The sequence below is a fragment of the Dunckerocampus dactyliophorus genome, chromosome 1 (genome assembly GCF_027744805.1).
Source record: "Dunckerocampus dactyliophorus isolate RoL2022-P2 chromosome 1, RoL_Ddac_1.1, whole genome shotgun sequence".
In the NCBI taxonomy this organism is placed as follows: domain Eukaryota; kingdom Metazoa; phylum Chordata; class Actinopteri; order Syngnathiformes; family Syngnathidae; genus Dunckerocampus; species Dunckerocampus dactyliophorus.
Window position 1 is genome coordinate 13,923,393 of NC_072819.1, and position 26,802 is coordinate 13,950,194.

At 44.6% G+C, this 26,802-nt stretch overlaps 3 protein-coding genes across 12 annotated transcripts; 2 read left to right on the top strand and 1 right to left on the bottom strand.

Moving 5' to 3' along the window:
* Nucleotides 1–475: 475 nt before the first annotated feature.
* On the bottom strand, nt 476–9,160 carry irak1 (interleukin-1 receptor-associated kinase 1). 7 transcript variants are annotated; one of them, XR_008569805.1, is made up of 14 exons: nt 7,140–9,160; nt 6,746–6,913; nt 6,529–6,657; nt 6,107–6,195; nt 5,841–6,020; nt 4,695–4,759; nt 4,487–4,598; nt 4,288–4,409; nt 2,165–2,378; nt 1,982–2,050; nt 1,824–1,911; nt 1,631–1,761; nt 1,069–1,380; nt 476–959 (listed from the first exon to the last, which is right to left on the bottom strand). XR_008569805.1 is itself a non-coding variant. In XM_054770720.1 (13 exons), the coding sequence occupies exons 1-13, from the start codon at nt 7,249–7,251 to the stop codon at nt 892–894; spliced, it is 2,109 nt and encodes a 702-aa protein (XP_054626695.1). In that variant the 5' UTR covers nt 7,252–9,157; the 3' UTR covers nt 476–891. The 7 variants fall into 7 exon arrangements, 4 of the variants coding, with proteins under 4 accessions (XP_054626695.1, XP_054626615.1, XP_054626448.1 ...); XR_008569803.1 differs by having other exon boundaries at nt 476–965; nt 7,140–9,158; XR_008569809.1 differs by having other exon boundaries at nt 476–965; nt 1,631–1,758; nt 7,140–9,153.
* Nucleotides 9,161–9,214: 54 nt separating this feature from the next.
* On the top strand, nt 9,215–19,529 carry mecp2 (methyl CpG binding protein 2). 2 transcript variants are annotated; one of them, XM_054770338.1, is made up of 6 exons: nt 9,215–9,354; nt 12,991–13,108; nt 15,035–15,240; nt 15,327–15,520; nt 15,591–15,727; nt 15,851–19,529. In XM_054770338.1, exons 1-6 carry the CDS (start codon nt 9,323–9,325, stop codon nt 17,570–17,572), a joined length of 2,409 nt encoding a protein of 802 aa, XP_054626313.1. In that variant the 5' UTR covers nt 9,215–9,322; the 3' UTR covers nt 17,573–19,529. The 2 variants fall into 2 exon arrangements, with proteins under 2 accessions (XP_054626313.1, XP_054626229.1); XM_054770254.1 differs by having other exon boundaries at nt 15,591–19,529.
* A 155-nt stretch (nt 19,530–19,684) lies between these two features.
* On the top strand, nt 19,685–25,489 carry LOC129178763 (uncharacterized). Of its 3 annotated transcripts, none has more exons than XR_008569861.1 (10): nt 19,685–20,659; nt 21,026–21,199; nt 21,268–21,425; nt 23,810–24,008; nt 24,135–24,228; nt 24,293–24,464; nt 24,643–24,686; nt 24,752–24,866; nt 24,947–25,139; nt 25,217–25,489. XR_008569861.1 is itself a non-coding variant. In XM_054771428.1 (10 exons), the coding sequence occupies exons 1-10, from the start codon at nt 20,415–20,417 to the stop codon at nt 25,256–25,258; spliced, it is 1,308 nt and encodes a 435-aa protein (XP_054627403.1). In that variant the 5' UTR covers nt 19,685–20,414; the 3' UTR covers nt 25,259–25,470. The 3 variants fall into 3 exon arrangements, 2 of the variants coding, with proteins under 2 accessions (XP_054627403.1, XP_054627319.1); XM_054771428.1 differs by having other exon boundaries at nt 24,398–24,464; nt 24,970–25,139; nt 25,217–25,470; XM_054771344.1 differs by having other exon boundaries at nt 24,970–25,139; nt 25,217–25,469.
* The last annotated feature ends 1,313 nt before the right edge of the window (nt 25,490–26,802 follow it).

Below are 26,802 nucleotides of genomic sequence, written 5' to 3' on the forward strand. Positions count from 1 at the left end.
ACAAGACTGACGAACAGCTTTTACCCACAGGCCATCAGGCTTCTCAACGAAGCACTCACACACGCTGCACGCAACACACACACACACACACTCATAGCACTTTTATTTATTTACTTATTTATTCATTTATTTGTATTATTTATCTGTATTAATGTTTCTTCTGTTGTTGCCTAATTTATTGGTATTTGTTTCTTATGATGGTATTTGTGTTTCTTATGTTATTCTTTTTCTTGTGTTTTCTTTCTTTTCTTGTGAGAATGAACAGAATAAGAATTTCATTGCATAGTATAACTGCCTGTTTTACTATGCATATGACAAAACTCTTGAATCTTGACTTTCATCGTCATGCTGCTCCACAGTGACACCTAGTGGCTGCATGGCGCACAGCAGATGATTGCACCCAGAAAGAAAGACTTAAGTTGTTAATAAAATCACTTATTGAGCAAGAAACTTGGCATCAAGTGTAAAAACTGTACATTATTAAATAAACTTTATTATATAAGCAATATTCTGCCTGTCTGTTATGAAAACATTATTTTCTCCCTTTGGTCATGCAATTAGCACTCACTATACCACAGAAGTCATTGTGTCTGCGTAAGAAATAAAGTTTGCACTGAAAATAGTTGAACATGACAGATTTACACTGCATCTGTTTGGCATTCCAGCACCTATCAAAAATTCAGCTAGTCTATTAAAAACAGTAATGTTTCAGTGCAAATTAAAAAAAATAATATCATCTTAAGTTAATCAAGACAACATTCCACTGTGTTTCCTTGCAAAGAGACAGGAAGAGAAAAACATTGTGAGGTCATGGTGTAGGATGTAATCATGGTTGAATTTTGGTCCTTGAACATATGTCACACATTTGATTACATCCATCACGTCCACCAGTCAGCTGTCAGCAAGATAATCCAGCTCGTCACTCTCCTCTGGACCCCTGGACGCCTCACAATGCCGCACTGCATCTGGTGAACATGACCGAACATAACGAGAGGCAGGCACTGATCAAGACAATGCGAGATGAAGACAAGATGTAACAAGAAATGAATGAGACCGTGTTGGTCTCACCTGAGGACTGTGGACACACTGACTGAAGTGGTCCTGCAGGAGAGAAGCATTTTTCTATGGTCTGCCCTCTAGGACCTTGTCTTGATACCATCCCCATCTGAGGGCCACTAGGCGAGAGGCATGGTCCTGTCCTATTAGCAGCATTGCTGGGATGGACATGAACGTTGTATTGGTCCTTAGAAGGCTCTCTGGACCAGGACTCATTGGACCTGGTTTGACTATGGTACTGGTTTCTGGTGGGCGGGGACAAAGTTTTGGAGCGACCGTGGCTCCCAGTAGAAACGTCGTATTGGGAGAACCCTCGACTCTCGTCTGTTTCACACGGACCCTCAAACGAAGAGGATGAGGGAGGATGGAGAGAGGTAGAAGGGGGAGGCAGGGAGGAGAGGGAAGCACAGAGGGAAGATGAGCTAAACATGGATAGAGGAGGGGGGAGGTAGGAGGGGGGCTTGTAGGTGTCCTCTAGTGGTCCCAGACCGGACACCTGCTGGCTCAGAACCTCCACATTGCAGTCTGATGAGAGAGTGGGGGCAGGAAGGAGGGCGATGTCACTCTTCCTCACCAGCTTGTGGATGTCCTGAAGTTTGTCAAACACCTCGGTCATGACCGGCCTCTTCTTGCACTTCCTGTCCAGACACTCACAGGCCAGCGCCGCCATCTGCATGCTCCCAGCTGGCTCTGTGGCACCCCCTGCTGACACAAACATTGAGTCAGCACAAATAGACCTCAAGATGCAGTGGTGGCAAAATACTAACCTATGATCAGCCGCCGGTCCAGCTGTTGCCTCCAGGCCACTGCACAAGAACCGGCCGGACCCTCCTGGACCTCCTTTACCAGGTCCTTCTGCAGAACAACAGGAATGTTGGTGAATGTGTGTTTGTGTGTTGGCACGTGTGTTTGTATGAGTTCTAACCAGGTAAATATCTCCTGACTTCTTGTCTTTCTCCAGAGCTCGCCGACCGGTCAGGACCTCCAAAAGCACCTGCAACACACACGCACACACCAATACTTATAAGGAGTATCTGGTTTGGACTTGTCTCCATGTCCTGATATCTACGCTATACTACATTTCCCATCGGTCCTCGAGGCTGCTCACCACTCCAAAGCTGTAGACATCCACCGTCGTCCCGAGCTGTCCGTTCCTCACGTATTCCTCAGGCAGGTACGCCAGCGTTCCTCTCACCGTGGTTGTGTGACCCAATGACGTCGTCTTAGACGCAGAGCGCCGCGAAGAGCTGGGATACACAAAGCGAGCCAAGCCGAAGTCAGCCAGCTTGGCTACCAGGTGGCGGTCCAACAGGATGTTTGAACTGCAACACGAAAAAGATGCTTCAGGTGTTTAAGTAATAATTATAAATACATGGCCTGAAGCCCCCCTGAAATAACTATATAACTTGTCATTGTTTCACTTAAATATGAAGCGGTTTAAAGTAGAAAGAGCGTTATGGAATCCACTCCACTTGCTCATATGGAGAACACCCATGTCATTGAAAATCCAGTCCATGTTTTCCATTTGACCATTCATGAGCATTATTTTATTTGATTTATTTATTTTTTTTTTTTTACAAAAGGTGAGTATGTAATTTAGGCCACTTTTTTCCTGCTTCCTACCATTATCGCTCGTAGCTAGTTACACTGAAATGTTTACATGCCCCCTAAAACGATTTCAAATATTAATGTTTATCATCTACTAACAAGTGTGACTATGAGAAAATTCTCCTATTTCCTGAGCTAGATAAAGTCCTTAAAATCCTCCTGGGGGATTATTATTACCTAACAAGTGAATCACCTCAATGCTTTTACTGTTGACGTTTTACTGTTAAACTGTTGACACCTTCGGCAGTTTTACAAAAACTGTTTTCCAGTCCCCTTCTCCTCTTCTCCACTGTGGTAACTCCACTTCATTTTTCTCCAAACCGTGGCCAACAAGTTTGTTTGCTCTCGTTTCCGGATTCAATGTACACATGTGCAGTAACATGGAATTGTCCATTGAGAAGGGAGGGTGGAGCAGTCAAAACGATCATGGTAGATTATGCATTTTCATGTAATTTTATGCACATGAATTAAGACAAAACAGTAATATGTACTGTAAATCGAAGAAAAAAAGTAAATAACACCCGGAAATCTCTGCGCCCTAGGCAATTGCCTGTGTTTGCCTAATGGTAAGTCCACCCCGCTTCTAGAATGGCATCAGAAAACCGGAATGGATATCAGAAAGTTTTGTACCAAAGCAAGTATTAACTACTGCTGGTATTAACAATTACTTAGCCCCCAACAGCTATCTGCAGAAAGTCCCATGTCATCAATGAACCAAATGCTCCTCTTTGACTAAAACCTGTCTTGCAGTCCTTGCACTATAAACGTGCACGTCTTACCAGCGCTGTTATTACTCATAAGTTCTAACTTATAGAAGCTCTAAAATAACATTGCTACTGAGCTAGCTAGTTAGACTCCTGAAATGCATTTTGAAGGACAGGTTCTGTTTGTTTGTAAATATAGACAGTAAAGCGTGTGCTCTTTTTACCATGTTCTCTTTAAGGGCTGACTTGTGGACTTTATGCATGCATGAATGTGCAGTGTGAAACAGGAGCTGAGCTCATTCACGTCTACTATTATCAGTGAAAAATACTACTAATAATAATGATCCAGCCATCCATCCATCTTCTGTGCCACTTATCCTCACTAGAGTATGCTGGAGCCTATCCCAGCTGACTTCGGGCGAGACACCATGGACTGGTTGCCAGCCAATAGCAGGGCACATATAGACAAACAACCATTCACACTCACATTCATACCTATGGACAATTTAGAGCCGCCAATTAACATGCATTAACATGCATGTTTTTGGAATGTGGGAGGAAACCAGAGTACCCGGAGAAAACCCACGTACGCACAGGGAGAACATGCAAACTCCACACAGAGATGCCCAGTGGAGATTCAAACCCAGATCTTCCGCATCTCCTCACTGCGTGGCCAACATGCGAACCAGTAATAATAATGGTAATGATAATAATAATAATGATGTGCCTTGCGATTGACTGGCGACCAGTCCAGGGTGTACCCCGCCTCTCACCCAAAGTCAGCTGGGATAGGCTGATTATGGCTGACTGTAAAAAACAGACACAAATGCCCCCATTCTTAAAACCTAGAGATACCCCTTATAAGAAATTGTTTATTTTCCCAACAGTGTGAAATGCAACGTGTGTGTTGTGTGTCAACCTCTTGACGTCCCCATGGATGACAGAGTTCTGTCCCTCTGGTGGATAGTGTAGGAACTGCAAGGCTGTTGACACTTCAACTACAATGCTGACCCTCAGCGACCAGCGGAGGGCGCCAGACACCTAAACACACACAGGCAAGTGTCGATGTGTGTGCATGTGTGGCTGTGTAGGCATGTGCTTTGCAGTGTGTGTATTACACTGTGTAGCCGATCCTCCAGGGATCGGTTCTCCATGTAGCTGTAAATGAGACAAACACCTCCAGGTCCTTCACAGAAGCCCAGCAGATCCACAATGTTTGGGTGTCTGAACCTTGTGAGTCAAACAGAAGAATTAAAAATGCCGAATGTAACATACGTGGGTCACAAAACAAAGTTCTATATGTTGTAGATGTGTGAGAACTCTCACTTGGAGAGTTTTTCCACTTCGGTGTTGAAGCTCTCCTTCAGCATGGCAAAGTCCTGCAGACAGTCCTGTTGGCAGCAATCATTTCATTTAACATTATTCATGCAGTGAAAAAATTAAAACATCGTATAAACAGCTAAGTGGACTGGACCACACAGAGAGACTTGTTGCACAAGAGTTGAAAATTTTTTTAAAAAAGCATAAATACGGTCTCCCCTCCTTTGCACAACAGCTGTAACAAGAGGGAAAGGCTTCTTGAGACATCATCTATACTTGACTTCCTGTGAAGAATGTGTCGGACGTTTCACTCCTCATCCGAAGAGCTTCGTCAGCGAACTAACAAGTGCTGGTAGCCTAGGCCTTAAATACAATAAGAGTGGGCGGAATTGGTGTGCCTATTGGTTCCTTACACTAAGACTGGGAGGAGTGGTGGTCTAATCCTCTCCTCCCATTAGCACCTCCGATCAAAGGGAAGTGTAGCTCCCTGTAGTTGGGTATGAACGACTCTGATACTGGCTCGTTAGCATCTATTGTTCTGGCTCGGCCCTGGCTCCACCTCATTTATATGACTAAGAGCTGTGGGTTTCGGTCTCAGTAACCTGCTGAACACAGGGTCCAAATTAAACCTCAAACCACCATTCCTATTCAATGATGGGTTCTGTTGTTTGACAAAAATAGCTTCCTTTATTCCTCTTTCAAACCATCTGTTTTCTTTGGCCAAAATCTTTACCTCGCTGTCCTGAAAAGAGTGATTGGTTGCTTTAAGGTGTAGATGTACTGCTGATTGAGGACCACTAGAATTGTCCCTGTGATGTTGATAAAGCCTTTTTTGGAGCATTTGCTTAGTTTCCCCAATGTAGTGCTCTTTGCATTCCTCATTTTTACAGTGGATGGAATAGACCACATTGCTCTGTTTTTGGTTTGGAGCCTTACTGTAACAAGAGTTTTTTTTACAAGAAGACATCTTCTGTCTGAATACAACATACTAACAGGCTGAAAGGGGGGGATAGCGCCAACTATGGAAGTGGAGTCCAATTAAATGTCTTAGATGCACATAAACATACTGACTGACCATTCGGAACTATGCACAACCTTCTTTAGCTCCATCCCTGAATGAGGCTTGTGTTGTCTGCATTGTGATTTGCTGACCTGTTTGAGCCTCTTTACTGCACAGTCGGTGTTCCTCAGGGAAGCTCTGTACACGACTCCAAAGCCCCCCTCTCCCACCTGCAGGGCAGGAGAAAAGCCCTCTGTCCCAGCATACACCTCTTCATATGACCAGCACATCACACCACGGCCTCCATCGCCACACGCCACCAACGTGGGGCCCTAGAGAAGCGACATTTGAGTATTCTGCTGATGTTTGACAGAATCTATCTATGATGACTGTTACTTATTAATGAGTGTAAATTAACCTGGGGGGGTCCAGGTTGACTTGACTGCAAACTGGAGGGGGGTGGGGCAGGTCTGGGTAGGGACCCGCCTCCTTCTCCTCCTTTATCTACTAAATGAACACAACACTTCTGTCCTTCATTACTTTCACTGACAAGTCACTGTACATGAATAATATTCTTTTCCTAGTTTGTGCTTCGTTCAAATGCCTGACCAATCCAGTGACAGTGCTTAGTTCGAATGCCCGTCATAACAGTAGGACAGTCCAGTGTCAGTGGTTAGTTCAAGTGTCTGTCAAAACAGTGGTACAGTGTGGTTCGTTCAAGTGTCTGGAATTAGGGTAGGACAGTCCAGTCTCGGTGGTTCGTTCAAGTGTCTGCCGTAACAGTAGGACAGTCAGTCCAGTGTCAGTGCAGAGTTCAACTGTAAATAATGGCAGCATTACCTTTAGCGCTTGTCATGGCCACCACTGTTTTGGGTGGAGGGTCAAAGCGAGAGAGAGTATCAGGAGGCGACGGTCGTAGAGGAGCAGCAGGAACAGGAGGAGGAGGAGGTGGCGTCAAGCTGGATGACCCTGAAACATAAAGTGGGGACAAAATGACATTACAGATAGAACATCTGACTGGTTAAGAGGTCATATATCAGAGCATCTGTGCACCCACAGCGAAGGATGATGTCTCTGGGACGGAGAAGCTGGAGATGTTCCAGCAGGTCGAGCAGCTCCCCAACACGGCCGTTCCTGTTGCCCCATTGGCTCATCACATAGTTGGTCCGCCTCTCCTGCCTCTCAGACAGTCGCACGTTGACTTGGTCTACAAGGACCTCCGAGGCTACCATAGAAAAGTTCATTCAAAAATGAGTTTGAAGAAGACCTTGAGGTTGAAGCTGAACTTGTTGTTTTACTGCTCTTTATGTGGACATAATGTCTACATTCTGCTCTAACTATGTTAGTAATGATTAATTAAACGCAACAACGAAATGATGTAACCGATTGAGAGGGTGGGAGGGATTCTCCCTTCCAGTTTCATGTTAGCATTTAGTCTGGTTGTGGCTCACCAAAGCGGGTCCAGTCCAGGTCTGAGAGCCCATCCATGACCCGGCAAAACTCACAGAGGACCGAAGCCGGCAGCTCGTACAAGAACTGTAGTCTGGCGTCTCCTCGTGACATTTTGTTAAAATGACACTTCAACTCTAGATGAAGTTCCCTAACGCGGGAGAGCTAACAGGCTAACAAGCCAACGGCCCAAAACACACGGCACCACGCCGCACCAACAGAACCGCTCACATTCGGACCTGGATAACTCTGATAATTCATTGGCACTATCCTGGCCAGACCCGCAAAATTCGAGGAGTGTCAACAGTTTCGCTGGGCAGCTTCCGGACACGGTGTTTAAGAGGGGTGGGCGGATCCATCGAAATATCGACAACATTGATACCAAGGGCAGTATCAGATCGATACTAACTCAATGAGGTCGATATTTTTCCGTTGCCTTCAATGTTTATTTTCACAAATATATGTGATTGTATTCATATTTGTTGATGTTCGTACAGGTATATATTGTTACATCTTATTTGGAATTTGGGTGCTGGCCAAGCAATGGCTGGCCAAGCAATGGCTGAGCTACGTGGTGGCCGTGGCCACACTTGGTCACTCTACGGCCATCCCAGTGGCCACCTCCATGGCCGGGGGGACAATTTTGACAAACACGGTTCTGTGGTGCACAACATTAGTTCATCCTAACTGCCGTTTCCGCTTGGACATGGGCTTGGATTTCACTGCAGCACACAACTTTCAGTGTAGAGGAGCTGTCAATAAAACCGCGTCTTGCATGAACTGCAAGCGGTAGGTAAGTTTTCCATGATTACTTTGGTCGGTTCCGGTCAATTTTTCTCACTATGTTGACTTTGACTTAAATTCTGAAGTGTGATTCAGCACATAAATCTGTAATAATAATGGAAACTCTTTGTAGCAGCATCAGTGAGCATGTAAACCAAGGAGTCTAGAGTTAAAACAGGAGTGCCGATCGGCATCCACTTTATGCCCTGCGCGGGTTTGGCTGACAGTATGGGGAGCAGAATCCAGAAACTATGCATTGAAAACATGCTCAGCACGCGGTCCAAAAGCAGCGGCGGCCACCCCACTGGCCATTTAGACAATTTAAGTATCAACTTATTGTCTCCTCTATGTGGGTAACGGTCTCACCTTGACCACCCCAATAAAAAAATTCCGCCACTGTGGCCAACAGTAGGTTCTGCTTATTTTGCATCACTGACTGCTCAAACAATGTCATGTAATAAAAGGGACTAAAGCATATTTCTTAATTGTTTTGTTGATATTGTTACATTGTTTTATGCTGTCATAATTGTATACTGTATTGTTAATTTTTTTTTTTTTTACATTTTTTTTGTTTGTCCTGTGTTTTATTCTGATTATAATTATGATCAATAAATTAAAGACGAAATCACAAATTCATTCAAGGATCTTGACATTTAAAAAAAAAAAAAGCGTATCGGCATCGGCAACAGCGCCCGTGTAGTTACTTCCTATTGTATCGATACCAAAAGTGCTGTATCGTCGACCCAGCAGAACTACCATATCAAGAGTAGCTTCCGCCTGGTGGTCTTCAAAAATAAAAGCTTACACGATTTCGTCTGAAGTTCCTGTGAAATTAACCAATGTGAAAGTTCCAATCTTGTGTATACCAGAACATATTGTGTTCCCAGGTAGTGTGAGTCCAACATCGCATGTTCTGGTCTATCATCGTCTTATTACCTCGTCAACGAGCATTTCATGGCGTTGAACCACAGTTAAGAATAATAGATTCGATAAGCAGGACCTATCACAAAGATGTAGATACAATATGTAAAAAAAAAATTACTCTGAAAAGAATCCAAGAAAGAAATCGAAAGAAGCCACACAGTGGCTCAAACTGGAATAAAGTGAACAACGTACTCCGTCCATCCATCGTAACAATTCATCATAATTACATTATGAATATTATTATGATTATTTCATGTTTAAACGTTGTCAACGTTACGTTACTCCCAAGCCTCCTCGTCCCAGTCTGACCCGATGTCAACATCTCGCGAGATCTCAGAACGCCTGCGCGTCTCAGTCTTCTTTCAAATATCGCGATGTTTGCTAACTGACGGTGGTTGGAAAAAGACTCGGAGGGGGCGGGGTGCAGCAGAGATGTTTGGAGGCTTTTTTTAATATAAAATTATTTATTTAAATAAAAATGGCTGCCGTGGAGAGCGAGGAGGAGAGAATGTAAGTAAGGTTTTTTTTATATTTCATCTTCCGTGAAAGCGTCGCTGTCTTGGCCGCCTCCGCCATCTTTCTGTCGTCTTTTTATTTCACCTCAAAGTGCGATCATTTTTCCACCGGCCTCTCTTGGAGGAGCGGGCTTTAGCGGGAATACGTCACCAACTTCCAGCTCAGTCCCGACTTTAGCGGCTCAAGCCGCTCGTACGTTAGCTCAGTCCGCTTCTCTTTACGCGCTCCCCCGCCGAGCTGCACTGACGTCCACGCACGCCCGCTGGAGGTCGGCCCGGGGGTTCAGCGCTGCTGTGTCCGCCTGCCGGGCTTCATCCGCGAGGACACAGCGGTGTTAGCACGCAGGTGGCTAGCAGGCTGCTAACTCGTCGTTAAGCAAACACTTGAGTGTTTTCATGGCAGCGGGTGTTTATTATTTAACCTATTCATGAACTTGTTTACTTCCCGTTACGTGCCCCCAACACTCAGTCAACATCCTCTGCCCTGGTGCTGCTGAGCCAGGCATCATATGTCCCACATGTTGTCAGGACTAGAACTTACACACTGACAGCCTATTGACCACCTTATAAAGCTGCGGACAGTCTGTTCCTATCCTCCCCAGTGGCCCACTTTGCCCTGCAGTTCACTTCCTGTTCCTGTGGCTGCTCCTTCATCGAGAGCTACATCTTCCTCAATCAAAATCAGGAGTTGTAGGGTCGATTCAAGCCGATATTGTGGAAACCCTGAAGTCATATGCACCTGAGGTCATAAAATACAAAACTGAACCAAAATATTCAAGTACGGCAGTAAAGTTGCACAAAACTTCAATGTTCAAACCGCTATAATGGATGATGTCACGCAAGATGTCAGCGTCAACTCTTTTATACAATTAACACCACTTCACTTCTTTTTACATTTGTAAGACAATTAAGAATGTGCAAATGTGACTTCAAATGTTGCCACACCGCTGGATGGTCACAGCCCTGCACTGAATGATGTAAACCAGGTGTCCAAACCTTTTCCACCAAGGGAAGCATACAAAAAAATTGAAGGATGGGTGGGGTGGGGGGGCTTTGATACATGTTGTGCATTATATTGTAGATGCTACAACAAATCAAATGTCAGTCATAGGCCTGTCAATCAATTAAAATATTTAATCTCGATTCATTGCATTTGTCCTTAGTTAACTCATAATTAATCGCAGACAGAAGTTTTTATCTATAATAAGTAGGGATGTAAATATCTTTGTTGTAAGCACTTCCATACGCATCTAGATACACGAGTAGGATTCAAAAACGATATTTTAAAAACAGAACAATTCGATACAGTGTACAAACGATACTATTCGATATGATTCAATGATTATATTTGTCAATGTAGACATTAATCTTCCATTATAAAATAAAGAAGTCAATTATATAAAAGTGTCATTCAAGTATTTTCAAATGTGTAAAAGAGTACATCATATCCCCAAGGCTGGGGTCCCCAACCACCGGACCGAGGGAAAACATTCAGGTGCAATGATAAAAAAAAAAAAAAAAAAAAAAAACACGCAAAAATTAAAAATTAAATAATTTATAAATAACTATCCATCCATTTTATATACCGCTTCTCCTCTTGAGGGTCACGGGGGCATGCTGGAGCCTATCCCAGCTGACTTCGGGCGACAGGTGGGGTACACCCTGGACTGGTCGCCAGCCAATCGAAGAAAAAAATATATATATATTTTAGTTGATAACTACATCAACAAAAAATATTTTTGCAAAGGGATACACATGTTGGAAATATGGGCCATTGTTTTATAAAAAAATAATAATATATAGTTAGAAATCCCCACATTTTTGCATGTTCCACTTTGTTCCACGGTTCTTGAACGCACCTATTTAACTTTGCGATGCATCTTCTCCCATAATGCACAGATAAGACTACTTTACTGTATTTTTCTGTTTTTTCTTTCACCTCATATTTGGTCCCAAATGCTGATAATATGTGGGAATCCAGAAGGTAAGTGGTTTAAAAAGAAGGCATCCCAAATACAACTTATGACTGCATTTCTTTCATTTTAATATTGGGTTAGCGTATTTTTCGGTTTATGTAAAAATTTTGCCTCTGTTTGCCTACGTTTCCTGGTTAGCATAATATGGCGTGCACCTTGTCGTGTTTTTAATACACCGCGTGAGGCCAACTGTGTTCGTAATGCATTTTTATCTTAAAATTCCCTGTTGGCAGCGTCTTAGCATGAACCACGGAACCGGAAGTCATTGTCCCTCAGCTCTATCACCTATCTATGACATCACCAGCGGTTGGCTCTGCAGTTCTTTGCTAACCAACACAATTACGCCACAAGTCTCAGATTTTCTTATTGATCGCGGTTGCAAAATAACCCACAATGAAACCAACCAAAGTTGTAAGTGTCAGCACTTTGATAAATAAGGTGAGAAACACTATTGAATTTAAGAAATAGCTCATATCAAAGTGTGAAGGTGGTGTTTCGTGTGGATGTCTCTTCTCCTCTTCCCTTGCTGCTTGTCATCGCCGTCTTTATCAACAAAGGTCAAGGAAAAAGTGATGTTAAATGTTTCATTCACCATTTATGTGCATTTCAATTGTTTTCTACACGTAAAACTATAATTGTAAAACTTTTTTTTTTTTTAAGTGCTCTGTGTTCATATTTTTGTGTGTCCGGAACGGATTAATTGTTATTAACGCATTATTTCTAATGGGAAAAATAGATTTGGTTGGAGTATGTCACTTATGGAGTAAGTGAGTCGGACCTTCTGGAATAGATTATTGACATGGTTCTACTGTACTTTTGTCATCAGAGACTAAGTCTGTATCGAATAGGCTCCACCCTCCCGCTGCTTTTGAAAGAGCGGAAACGTGCGCACGTGGCTGCTAAAGTGTGAACTTGCATCGGAAACAGCAGCACACATCACTTCCTGTCGCACCTCTCACGGTTTCACAAAACAGTCTGACGTCTTGTTTATGCTCGTGCTGGTGCAATCAGGGACAGCGTGTTAAAAAAAAAAAAAATGCATGAGGGAGGCATCTAGGAATGCTTGATGGCAAACTTCTATTTCCTGTTGGACTGGAAGCCAGTGAAGCTGTCATCGCCCGTCTTGTCCAGGAAGTTATTGAGGACCCTGATTGGGGGACGTGAAGGACTGTTTTAGATTTGGACTGCCAGAGAATGAGCCTGAGTTTGTAAATGTTTTTGAGAAGAATTTATGTTTGGTGATGGATTTAATGTGAGACTCCAAGGAAGTCCAAAACGATGGACAGGTCACAATACAAACTTAATAACTTTTGTGCTAAAGGTAGAATGGGAAGCATTTACATTCTTAAGTGTCATAGTGTCAAGTGCAAAAAAGTGTAAAAAGAAGCGAAGCAGTGTTAAAAGTATAAACTTGGCTCTCAAGTGAGGACTTTTTTGAACATCAGACTCCCTGGTTACTTCTTGTAACTGCTATTTTCTTCGATTTTCTATTTTCTTCTTCTTGATGCTCGCTTCTTTTGGAAAAAGTGGTACAAAAATGCCAAAGAAAAGCTAAGCACACCATCAGCAAGAGTTGATTTGAATTGATTTGCCTGACTTGAGTGCTGTGTGACATCAGCCATGATGTCATGAGTGATGTCATGTGTTTTCCACAGAGAGGAGGGCCAAGAGGAGTGTCCACAGAGAGAACAGTCCCACAGCAAGACCAAGAAGCTACACAAGGAACGCTGCCATGTTGAGCAGGCTTCTGCCTCTCAGGAGCCACACACCTCAGTGAGTGAAGGCTCAACCAGCAATGAAATTGTCACCATTACTAGGGGTGTCCAGATGCAACTTGTTCACTTCTGATCCAATACAGATATTGCAGCCTTGAATATTGGCCAATACCGATATCAATCCAGTATCAGCACAAATTATACATGCTTTTATTTCTTATTTTGTAGTCTGAAATTTTAGACAAAGGCTTGATCAAGTGATATTACTTAAACTGAGAACAATAATCAGCAACAGTAAGTATGAGGAAAAACCGACCCATTTACTGAATTTCAAGCATGTGGGGTATAGATTTATCCAAAATGTAGTGGCTAGTGTCGGTAGGCATAATATAGCAAAGTCCGAGGTGCTCAATTAAGCGTTTAAATTAGGGCTGCCAAAGTTAACTCGCTAACGGAAGTTTCCTTTGACAGCACTATTTTTTTTTACACACGATTAACGTGCACATGACCTGTTTGACCCTCGGCAAGACGCTGTAGTTTAAGGGGTGTTTTGATTGGTAAATTTAGCTTCAAAGCCCTGGTAGATGGCTCTCGCAACAAGACTGAAGTTATTTGTATCCACTGTCGCTGTGATTGGAATTGTCACGGACTACGTCGTCGACTTGCCAGAGAGAAGCGCGAAGGTACTGAAGCACTGCCGTCATTTATAAAGTGGCACCTTTGGCATATGAGTGTTCCAACTAACGGGTGTTTTTTTAGATGCGAGCTGTCTTTTGGCAGATTTTTTGCTTGGAAGTGTGAGCTAAAATTTGGGTACGAGCTGCTAGTTAACGGCAGGTATAGCCAAGGACAGCTTTGTGGGGGCTTCTGTCACTGTGATCATGGCTGACGAACTAGCAGCGCCAGCATTAGCAGCGCACTAGCTAGTCATCAACACATCAGTAAAACATACAGTACGTACATTAGAGCAATCTAATTTACTTTATTTGTTATGTATTGTGTAAAACTATGACAGTAACAACATCAAATTAAAAGCATGAAATGAATACAGTACGAGCTTAGGCTTGTTTTTCAGAGAGTTTGTGTACCACAAATATACACAGTAGCACTCAGTAAGGTTGTCACCTTTATGCATTCCCACATAGTATCAGCATTTGGGAGCAAATATGAGGTGAAAGAAAAAAGGTAAAAATACAGTATAGTAGCCTGTGTGAATTTCTCTTGAAGATGAGTAAAGTACCTATCTGTGCAGCGTGTGAGAAGGTGCGTTCAAAGACCGTCAGAGTGGGACAGATTTCTAAATATATTATTTATGAATAAAATAGTGGCCCATATTTCCAAAATTGATATCCCTTTAAATTTTTTTGATGTAGTTATCGTTGCATTGAATCGGTTACCACAAAGAGATTTACATCCCCACTTATTATAGATAAAAAAAAACTTTTTCATCTGCGATTAATTATGAGTTAGCTATGGACAAAATGCGATTAATCTTGAATATTTTAATTGATTGACAGTCCTAGTTTTAAACCCTACTTTACTCAACAACGACAGGACCTGATGATCTTTTCTGTTATAGCTATTGACTTCTTGTCGTCCCATGGGAGTATCCCGTGTAATGCTGCTTCAAATGCACAATGCGTTTGGTCGTATTAAACTTTCCTGGTGCATGACACTCAGCCGCAACATCTTTTTCAGACTTTTAACAACAAATACACATGGCCGACATCACTCCTACTCCACGCTTAACACATTAGTACACGCTGTTGTTGTGATCACGTGGGTGCATCTGACCGTCGCTGGTTAGACGTGCTGGGGCGGAGTCTGGAATGGATCGGAATTGTAACGGTGTGCCAATATCGGAGATTTTAGATGGAGGCCGATATAACCCGATACTCATTTTTTTGCTGATATTGGCCCGATATCAATATCGGATCGGGACACCCCAGCCATTACATCGTTTCATGTCATTGCCTTCTGGCAGGCATCAGAGCCCGTGGCAGGGCCCTCGCAGGGGGCGGGGACGGAGCCAGAGGCGGAGCCTGTGGGTTCTCCCAGGCAGCGGCGCTCCATCATCCGAGATCGTGGACCGCTGTACGACGACCCTTCGCTGCCTGCAGGCTGGACCCGCAAGCTGAAGCAGAGGAAGTCCGGACGCTCAGCGGGGAAGTTTGACGTCTACCTGATCAAGTAAGATGACCTTTCACCTTGCTGCGGCCTTGCTGCGGTCTTGTTTGTGCACGCATGAGCCATGACCTGTTGCTGTTATGGTCAAGCTCGGAGGGAAAGGCTTTCCGCTCCAAAGTGGAGCTCATCGCTTACTTCCAGAAGGTTGGGGACACCACCACTGACCCCAACGATTTTGACTTCACTGTGACTGGACGTGGGAGCCCGTCCCGCCGAGAGAAGAAACCCCCCAAGACACCAAAAGCGGTCAAACCTTCCGGTCGAGGTCGTGGCAGGCCCAAAGGTATACTATGTTTACCGATGTATATGGACTGTATAGGACATTGATTATGTGTTTTGTGCTTGGTGTTTAGGCAGTGGGAAGATGCGGCAGGCCACAGAGGGCGTGGCCATGAAGCGCGTGGTTGAGAAATCTCCAGGTAAACTGTTGGTCAAGATGCCCTACAGCAAGGCCGAGTCCACCAGTGGGACCACGCCCACCCCCTCAAAGGTGCGACCATGTGGCGTTCTCAGGAATGCTGCCTATCATACCAGGATATTGTTAACATGTAGACTTTTAGTCAGCTGTTTTCGAAAGGTGGTGTTACTTTTGGGCGCGGTTACTGCCTTCCAGGTGTCACCTCATGTGCTGCCGTCAATCAAGTCTCGTCCGGGCAGGAAGAGGAAGTCAGAGCAGGATCTCCCTGCTGCTCCACAGACTACCCCCAAGAAACGGGGCAGGAAACCAGCCTCGGTTTCAGCGGTGTCAGTAGTTGCCGCAGCATCTTCCTCGTCAGCATCCACCTCTGCTATGTCAACAGCAGGAGGCTATGCCGCTGCCGCTATCATGGCCGCCGAGGCCAAGCGCAGGGCCACCAAGGAGTCTTCCAGCAAACCCGTTGTCCAGGAAACAGCCCTGCCAATCAAAAAACGCAAAACGAGAGAGACCATTGAGGAGAGGGAAAGTGTTCCTACCCCGGGATCTAGCACAGCAGAACCAGGAAGGACGGAGGGTGTTCTGAAGGAACCAACACACACTTCCCACCCAGCTTCTTCGGAGCACAGCCAGTCTCAATCCCAGAGGCAGTCCTCTACTTCCCAAGAAAGCTCCTCACATGGACATAAGACGCACAAAGGGAGGAAGCACAAGGAGAAGAGCGCAGCAGCAGGAAGTGGCGAAGAGGAAGTGAGTGAGGACGCTGGAGAGAAGGGAGGAAGAGGAGGAAGGAGTAGCAGCAGTAGAAGTAGCACCAGTCCTTCCAAAAGCCACAAGAGGAAGGAGCGCTCCCCACACAAACACCACCATCATCACCACCACCATCATCACCATCACCACCACCGCCACCAACAGACCTCAGCTCCCTCTATGGATCACCCTCATCCCGCATCTGGACCCTCCAGCCAGTCCAGACCTAAAACTGACACGCAGCACTCAGCTCCTCCCAAACCTGCCCAACAATCACACCCCCCAACCCCACCCTGTCACCTCCATACCCAGCAGTCTCCAGGACATTCCCAGTCCCAAGTCCCAACAACTCAGTCTTCTCCGCCTCAGCCACGCCCCCAGAAACCACTGCCCTCAGTCCAACACAGACCTCAGCTTCCAGTGCAGCATGCTCTGCCTGTATCACACCTTCCAAAGCCCCCGGCCGCCTCGCAGGTTCCTCCTCCCCAGACAAGGAATCCAAAGCCGCATTGCCAGTCCTCCATAACAATCCAACCTCAACCCAGACCCCCGTTTCATACTCAACCCCATCCGCAATTCCAACCTCAGACTAGGACCCCAACCACAGCCCAAGCCCACCTTCAACAACAGTCCTTGTACAGCCCCCCCCAACAGACTCAGCTTCAGTCACAGCCCCCAATGCAGATGAGACCCTCCTCGCAACACCAACTATACTACACTAGTCTGTCCCAATCCAGGCCCCCCCAGGCCCGGGCACCGCCACATTTTCAACACATACAACCACAGCCCCCCAGGCCCAACCCGACACAGCTTCCCTCACAACAACCGTCTCTCAGCCCGGCCGGTAGATCCCGCTTGGTGGTCCCAATTCAGCAGAGCGAGCAGCCTCAAGACCTGAGCACTGCACCCCTCGGTCGCAGCGTGGAGGGGGGTCCCAGGACGGAAAGAAGAGTTGAACCAGGACTTGTTTCCGAAAGCAGAGACTCAATTGAGGGCTCAAACAGCACCGCCAGGCCCCACAGCTCCATGCGGGCCGAACCTCCCGGAGGAGCGGGGACAGCAGGCGAGGCCAGGGAGCTCAGAGACATTGTTCCCCAGTCTGCCGTTCCCTGCCCCAGCCGAGAGGAAACGGTCGAGTCTCGGACTGCCGTCAGCGAAAGGGTCAGCTGATGGACTGGTCAAGTTAGACGAGTGGACCGCTTTGTTGTTGTGGACTGAGGTGGTACCAGTGAGGGCTCTTCCTCCATCTTTGTGCACTGTTGTTCCACGGAACAACCTTTTCTCTGAGCGCCAAGCTAGCACTGACAGACGACCCAGGAGAAGGACACATGGTGTCATTTTGTAGGAAAAACAAAAGGAAAACTAGATTGAAAGGGTGCGTGCATGTGTGTGTGTGTGTGTGTGTGTGTATGTGTGCGTGTGTCCATAATCAAAAGGCAGCTGTTGCGTTCCGCCAGTCTTGGCGGGGAAGGGGGGAGCAGTTTGGAACTAAAAACAAACGCCTAATTACGCATTAGTCCGAATCAAGCGTCATTTCCGGAATATAACCTTTTTTTAATTTTATTTTATTTTCTATTTTGATAGTTTATTGTATTGTCTTCACAGCTTTAAAGTTTGATGTCATTGACTGACGGTCCCTAGCACGTCACTGTGCTGCTGACTGACACGTCCTTATTTAAGATGAATGACTTCCTGAAAAAAAGAAACAGAAATTAGGGACGCTTTATTTGCATCTGCCAATAGTTTCACTTGTTGTTTTCCACAGTGCCCCCTACTGGTAGCCAACATATCTATACTTACTGCTAGAACACACAGACGTGCGGTCCAAACTTTATTTAAAAGACAAGCTGACATGTTCTGGAATGTTCCAGACTGACTCTCATGTTGGAAAAATACGTGAGAGCTTCTTCCATCTTGGTTGTGTTTTTATTATCACTGTAGCATAGCTGCTTCTTCACCTTAGTTCTGGTGGGCTCATCATTACTGTACTGTGACGACTTTCTTTGTCTTGAATGTTCTGGAACGGTCCCTGGAAGACTAGCAGGCAGAGGTTCAACTCGTTTTCACAACAGACGTTCTGAATGAGCCAAGCGCAAACATGACCGTTCAAAATCAGTTTGGATGATTGAAGTGGGACATTCCGTGTTGCTAAAACACATCATTGTGTGACTTTAGGAAGAAAGACGTGGATGATGATTAGCCAGACCCGAGCAGTGATGGCAGAAAAGTTGTCACAGGTTTGTCTTCCAGGTTTACTCGCAATGGCGCATACAGCGGTTCGCTTTTCCTGTCAATGGTTTTGTTGTGATTGGTCAGAACACAGGTCACACTTTAATTTGGAACATCTTCCATTTTGATGACATTACCACATTTGTTTCTACACTAGCCACTACACTCCAATTGTGTTTTCATCCACTTGTGAATTGGAATGGTTGTGTCGAATCCAGGAGATGTCTGTGGGATACATTGTTGTGGTCTACCACCAAGCAAGTGTGACAATTCATAGACCGGCAAAGTTAAAACTGCAATGCCATGATGAAGTGTTAACAAAGTAAACATCATGTTTCATCGATGGTTGATCCCGGATTTCTCCCAACTTTTTTTGTGGCGCAGCCTGATGGAACAGGAAGTAGAACTAAGGACGTCATTGATGATTGACATCAATCAAGTCAAACATCCAGACATGTTCTGAACTTGCGAAATTGAAACATAAACAATCACTCGGTATTTGTCAGGTTCCATCCGGGCATTCCGCTACCTGACAGTTAGGAGGCGGCAAGGTTGGAAAACTTTGTAATGTGCAAGCCACTTGATGTTGACTGCACGTTCGGTCACAGCTAGCGCCTTCGCCGGCCAATGTCAGACGTAAGCAGCCGCCATATTGCATGTTCCAGAGTCTAGTGCCTATAACCTCGTGCGTCTTGCCAGAAGCCACCATGTCAGCCAGCGGCCATGTTGTTTCTAGACTTAGTTGTGATGTGCGGTGACTTCATAGCTGCTGAATAATAATAATAATAATAATAATAATAATCTGCTTTCAACTCAATACACTGTCACTGTAGACTCACTAGTTTTTACCTGGTTCTTAGTTCTCTTTCGTATTAAAAAGCGTTTGTTGTCCCCTCCAGCGTCCTGGTCTCATTGATGATGCACACACACACAACCAATGATGAAGAAGAACAAAACTAAAAGCACTTATCTACTTTGTTGCTGACAAAGCTCTGACGACAAGTGTAAGCACATATAAAATATGAGGGGTAATATTAGTTTTCACGATAATGACTTTAATGTACCGCGAATGCTATAAACAGCACTCTTACTAAGGTCATCTGCCATGTTTTTTTCTTTACTTTTGACCGGACCATCTAAAATTTCTTCACAGTCTGGAATTGGGTGTTTTCCCAGAACGTTCTTGTTCTTGTGTCATTGTTTTTGGAGTAATTTTTGTGCGGGGTTTTTAAATGTTTTTGACATTCTTCCTTTGGAATTTGTGTCTTTGGTTATATAAGTTTCTATCTACCAAGATTTCTATCCATACAGAGGTGGCATACTTCAAATGTATTGAAATAATGAGACACCTATGAGTAAACTTTGTGCATCATTTGAGTGCCCTAGTTTTTGGTCATCAAAATATGGTCACCCACCCTATTCTGGAACGCAGCATTAGCCAGCGTGAGCACATGGACCATATAATTGAATAATATGAGTGCATGAGTTCCTACCTCAGGTCGCTGAGCCCAAGAGGATGAACGTTGCACAAAAATCCTTCCAAAGTTAAGTGTTTCAATGAAGTATACGGGTGCCGCCTACCGGGTGGAGGACCTATGACGTGTTGGTAAGTTTTAAAGTCAGACATAAGATGACACATATTTTTTAAAGTGTATCTACGTGTAAGTGTATGAGCGTTAAGTGTGGTGATTTAAGATTTTAAAATTATTAAGACTTGATTTGTGTGACGCCTGACCGCGTTCAAATGGAGTTCTGTGATTGGCTGAACTGATGGTACGTGAAGATGGCGGCCCCCGTTGCTGCCGTGTTGTTGATTTTAGCTGGTTCGGTTGGTTCTGGTGTAGGTTCTGGTCCAGACTTGGTGCTCGGTCAGGTGGAGCTGGGGCGCGTTCGGAGCCTGGCGAAAAACTCCAAATACGGAGAGTGTTGGGCTCGTGCACTTGGGCAGCTGGACGAGCACTGCCGGGAGATGACGTCAGAAAGACAGGGCCGCCTGGCGCTCAAATTCACACACTGTCACCTGAGCAGGTGAGTGTTGTTGCTGTCTTCTAAGGTCCTAGATCCCATTGTAAGAAAATGACACTGACTGCAAGCCCTGATAAGCAAGTGTGATGCACTTAAAAAAACATGCCTTAGTAAATGGCAGATAGTGCTGATGCTACGTCTCTCAGAATGTACTGCAATAGTCACGTATGGGCCCTTGTTAACGCTCATGGATCTCCTTTTTTTCCAAGTTTAAGTCGTAGTTTTATGAGGCTAATTAGGTGTTTATTTTGACAACTCATGAAGCTTCTTCAAAATTCTTCTGTAAATGCTATGATTCATGATGCAACGTACAGGAGGAAGGGACATCACTGAAGAGAAGCCTTAAATGCTCCTCACTGTGCTCCTCAGTTCAGGCAGGGATTTCCCTTCATGTCCCAAGGGGTCAGAGGTCAGCAGGTGCACAGCCTCAATGGACAGTGTGGCCTTCAACACTTACACTGAGTTCTTCACGCACACTTATGCCATTTGTCACTTCCTGCAGTCTGAGGCCTGGCACAACCGAGCTGAGAACACCATGCACAGGTAAAATACAACATGCACCCCAAGTAACACGCTTACATGGTTAACAAACGTGTGTGTCGATGTGTCAGGTTGACAGAGAGTTCTGCAGGTGTAGTGGAACAGCTGGAGTCTACCAAGCATATGGCTGAGGAGCTGATGGAAGCCCAGAGTGTTGCCTTGCAGGCACAGCATGAGATCCTGAACAGTGGGGAGGAGCTAAGGGTTACCCTGAGAGACTCCACCCAGGGTGACACAACACACACACCTAGATCCACTTGTGCAGGACATGACAGACATCATTTATTTAATAAATACAGTACATCCCCGCTATTTGTGAGAGTTACGTTTCGAGACCACCGCAAATAGCAAATAAACACGAGTAATTGAGAAGCCCATGAAAATGTGTATTTTTGACACTCTGATAAAGCCTGGGTTATGCTGCTGCATCTAGACGCCACTGTAGGATACACAGGCTCGCTCCTCTGCCTCCAAGCCCTCCTTGATAGTTTGAGGTTGGCTTCTATGATTTTGGATCAATAAAAGTGACAGTTGTAATTATTAAATTAGATTCAGCGAAGACAACCTTCCCCATCTCCATTTAATTGTCGTTGTTTGCTCTCGACGAAGGACGCTAACAAGCTAAATATAGAAGCACAATCCAAGCTTAATCCCTATATTATGCCTCACACATTTATTAAAGGCATTTTAAATGGTAAAATATTAGGGATGTCATGATACACCCAACTTGCGAGATGAGATTTTAACATTAATATTAATAACAATACAATGAAAAAATATGACTGGACAAACAAACTTTTTTTATTTAACCGAGTCACAAAACAATGCAGGTGCGTTTTGAAATGTTTATTGTCTCACAAATTAGCACTAAACGATATAATTTTTTGAGACCAAATAAACCACTGTTATGATAATTTATAATAATAATTAAAAAAATAATATAGTAATGCAATATTTCCTTTGAAAATGTCATCTTTCACTGTTGTAAAGTTATGGAATTGGCGGTTCACAGGCAGTTCGTATTGTTTGTCAAACATTTTGTAGCATTTCTCGAATGTTGGCTTTTCAACTGTATCAAAGAGCAGCGTATGTTTTGGCTTTCTGTAAACGCAAACCATTTTGCGCTATTCCGTTTGTATTTTTTTTGCCGACCGAACGTCTCAGTGAGTGGTGACTGTCAGAACGAAGGCTCTGCATTTCGGTGTGTAGTTTTTTTGGGATAGGCTCCAGCATAGCCCCGCGACCCAACTAAGGATAAGAGGTACAGAAAATGGATGGATAGTGTGTATGCTTGCAACCCCGCCTCCTCCACAGAGACAAAGCGACTGTATGACTCTCTTGCGTTGAGGTGAACCAATGCCTGTTTGGAGGTGAGAGACAAGGAAAACAGACACGCATGCACATGGCAATATATAGAGGATCCAGCCTACAGCGACCGTCTCCCGCCCACTTTCCCTTCACATAGCCAAAACAAGCATGGCTGCCGTGTGAGACTTACCTGTCGTTGTGAGAGTGATATAAGTTTTGCACTCTGCAAAGCATGCCATGGAAAATGTTTCGCCAGAGTGATGCGTTGCGTGGCATTTGGGGGCGGGCACTTTGCAGGGTGTGGTGAGTTATCGAGGCTCGCGGTATGATCATCGGTCGGACGGCGACTAATGTGGCGGCCATGTGTGCGGGATGCGACAAACAACCGCGACCGGCGAAACCCACCGGCAACACGCAGTAAACCACGCACACGAGAGGTGACAAGCGGCTGCGACCAGCCACATTGACAAGCGACACACCTTCATCCAGAGCCATTTGTATGACTGTCCCACGGTTTAGATTGGCTGTCAGATGTGGAGGGAATTTGGGGATATCAAAGTAGTTCAGAGGTGGAAAAGTGACACAGCCCGCCACGCACCGGCGACGAGCCCCGCCAACCGCAGCTGCTCGTCGCCTCCCGTGTGTGGCGCCTCTAAGGCGGATAGCCCGAAAAGTGATTGGATTCGTCTGACTGCCTGGGGGTCCTGCTGGAGCGCAATCAAGCTGATCTCGCATCCAAATTCTCCTTAAAGAAGGCGCCTGATCCTCTAAGTTTCACCAGTGATTTTGAAAAATTTGGTGAAATATGTTTTTGTCTAAATTTATGGTTCCCCTTTCACAACATATAGCCTAGGGGTCACCAACGTGCATGGTTCCCGCGGGCACCAGGGCGCCTCCCAGGGAGCCTCCCACGACCACATGAGGTGCCTGCAAGCCTGCTTTTCATTCAGGTATAATGTGAGAACACTAGAAAGAGTTGTGAGTTGTGGATACCAGCATAGTAGCTCTGGGCCATTTTCATTTTGTAAAAGTAGTTCTCACAAAAAAATGTTGGCGACCCCTGATATAGCCAATAGTACATTTAAAAATGTACACGTGATCGGTTTGAGTATCGGTATCGGCCGATTTCACTCATAGATGATCTGTATCGGCAGCATAAAACCCTGATCGGAGCATCCATAGTTTCGATCAATCACAAATATGCGGGGATCCACTGTATAGTCAGCCTTTTGCCCTCTAGTTGGACAGCAAGTGAGTGAGCCCTTCATGAAAGAGTTGCTGGTCTTTGTCACATGACATCCACAGGTCTGAGGTCAATGTTCTCTGAGCTGAGCAGCGTCTCCAGGGAGCAACAAGTGGTACTCTCGGAGCTCTTCAGCAGAGTGTCCTTCCTGCAGAACTTCTTGATGATGGAGACGCACAGTGTCACTTCCTGTTTGTACAACGCTGCCGCCCTGTGTGCCTCCTTCCTCCTCACCTCCACCCAGCGCTCCTCCAGAGCCAGGTAGCTCCTTGCCAATCGCCAAATACGAGCCTGCTGTGGTTATTATACTGGCGAGATTGTTGTCATGGAACTACAGCTTCAGCCTGATACTGTGTTTGTTTGTATGTGTGTGTGTGTGTGTGGTAGGTTGGTGTTGTTGGGTCTGGTGTGTATGAACTTCTACTTGGAGAGGAAGATCTACCACTTTGTGATGACTTCTGATCATCCTGAGCACACAATGGTGAGTGTGCGTGTGCATGTGCGTGTGTGTGCATGTGTTTAAAACATGGGTTGTGCATGTGCAGGAGCTGGTCGGTGTTTACATTGGCATGTTGAGGAGGTTCATGGTGGGTGTGGCATTTTTGGTTCTGCTCTGGGTGTGTGTTCGGTACATGGACCCGGGTCAGCAGAGTCTTCTGGTCCTGCAGCAGCTCCGAGATACACATTGTCGCCTCCAGGAGACGCTACAGAGAGCAGGTCAGACTGGGGAATACACGCAAGTCCTCCAACTCCACAACCGCACCTCTGTTCATATTTCAAAACTATTTTCACCAGGCAATGTATTAAGTGTCTTTCAAGTGTAAAAAGAAGTGAAGCAGTGTTAACTTTGATAACAAGTGAGGACATGTATGGTGATGCTGAAGTTTATCCACAGAGAATTTTGGGCAATGGAAGAAGACAGAAGACTCTCAGGTGGAGGTGAGAATGGCTGAAAGGCCACCTGTGTGAGATGCAAACAGGAAATGAAAAACTGTTTGTTCCAGGGAAGAAGAAAAGAGACGCTGGAGAGGACGAAGGGAAGTGATGAAGACGAAGAAGGGGATACATTGGTGTCTCCAAGCACGGACACCTCTGACCTGTCACGCCTGTCAATCATTGGTCAGTTTGGCCACACCCATTTGTTGACTTCCAGACCTGCTCCTTGATGTGGGCAGAGTCATGACAACTTCGTCTCACAGTGTGCATGTGTGTGTGCGTGCAGGTTGGAGCTCTGACGGTCTCCTCAGTAGTACCCTGATCACCACGGCAACAGACACCTCAGCGCAGCCCGTCATGACCCACGATGCCTCAATGACTCCTGGTCGACGTACTCGCCGCAGATCCTCCTTCTCCTCCCCTGTGGTCTACAGCGTCCTGGTGGAGGACAAACAGGTAGACCGGGTCCTGCTGGGACCAGGAGTAATGGACTTTGACTTTGAATGACCACTGACATTTGTCTCCTCCTCCAGCCACGTTACAGTCTCAGGAGCCGGAAATCCCAAAACTTATGAATGAATTCTTATTTTACTGTTTTTATCATCTCGTTCAATAAAGTCGACTTTTTAAGAGTGAACTGTGTGCTGACATCATGACTTTTTGACCCAGTGAGCTTTCATGGAAAAGTGATCGCAGAACTGCTGACGTACCTGTACATCAGTAATTTATCATTCCAGACTGGTAAATTCCCAAACAAAAATAACGGCTACAGTAGTTCCAATCTTTAAAAATGGAGACAAACATCAATTTACAAACTAGTTTCCTTATTACCCCAATTCTCAAAAATCATTGATAAGCTATTCAACAACAGGTTGGACAAATTTATTAATAAGAATGAATTACTCGCGGACAGCCAATACAAATACAGAACTAACATTTCAACTTCCATGGCACTAATCAAAATCACAGGAAATTACCCATGCTATAGACGGTAGAAAGTGCGCAGCTGCAGTAGTTATGGATTTGACAAAAGCCTTCGATACAATTAATCACAATATCCTAATTACAAAATTAGAAAGATATGGAATCAGAGGATTAGCTTTGAACTGGGTTAAAAGCTCCTTAGCAGACAGGAGCCAATATGTGAAGCTAGGAGAATATACATCTGCAAGCTTGAAGGTATCATGCGGTGTACCCCAAGGATCAATACTGGGACCAAAACTGTTCAATCTATACATAAACGACATCTGTAAAGTCGCGACGGACTTGAAACTGGTATTCTTTACAGACGAAACAACTGCATTTTGCTGTGGAGATAGCACAAAGGAACTCATTTTTAAAAATCACAGGAATTAACTATACTAAAAAGATGGTTCGATAATAATAGACTATCCCTAAACATAAGTAAAATTAAAATAATGTTATTTGGTAAGTGCAAAAAGGATACACATGCGCAAATACAAATTGACGGCATAGACATGGTAAACGAGAATACATTTCTCGAGGTCATAATAGATAATAATATGAACTGGAAATCTCACATAAAAAATATACAACAAAGTGGCTAGAAATACTTCAATACTAAAAAAAGCAAAATTTGTTCTAGACCAAAAATCACTCCATACCCTCTACTGCTCTCTGGTATTACCATATCTAACTTACTGTGTGGGGATATGGGGAAACAAATATAAAAGTACACTTCACTCATGAACTATGCTACAGAAAAGGTCAGTTAGGATAATCCATAATACCGCTTTACAGGGAAAATACAAACCCTTTATTCCTAAAATCACAATTATTAAAATTTGCTGATCTGGTAAACTTTCAAACAGCTAAAATTATGCATAAAGCAAACAATAACACAAAAACTTTTTAAAAATTATTCTCAACATAGGAGGAGAAATATGATCTTAGGGAAAAATTTAACCTAAAACATATTTGTTATATTATATGCACGGACTACACTAAAAGCCTTCAGCATTTCTTTGTGTGGAATCAAGTTGCGGAGTGGATTGAGTAAGGAACTCAAACAATGCACTAACATGAGCGATTTTAAGAAACAGTACAAGCAGTTGATGTTTATAAAGTTCACTGCTGATCAAAATTTTAAGACCAGTTG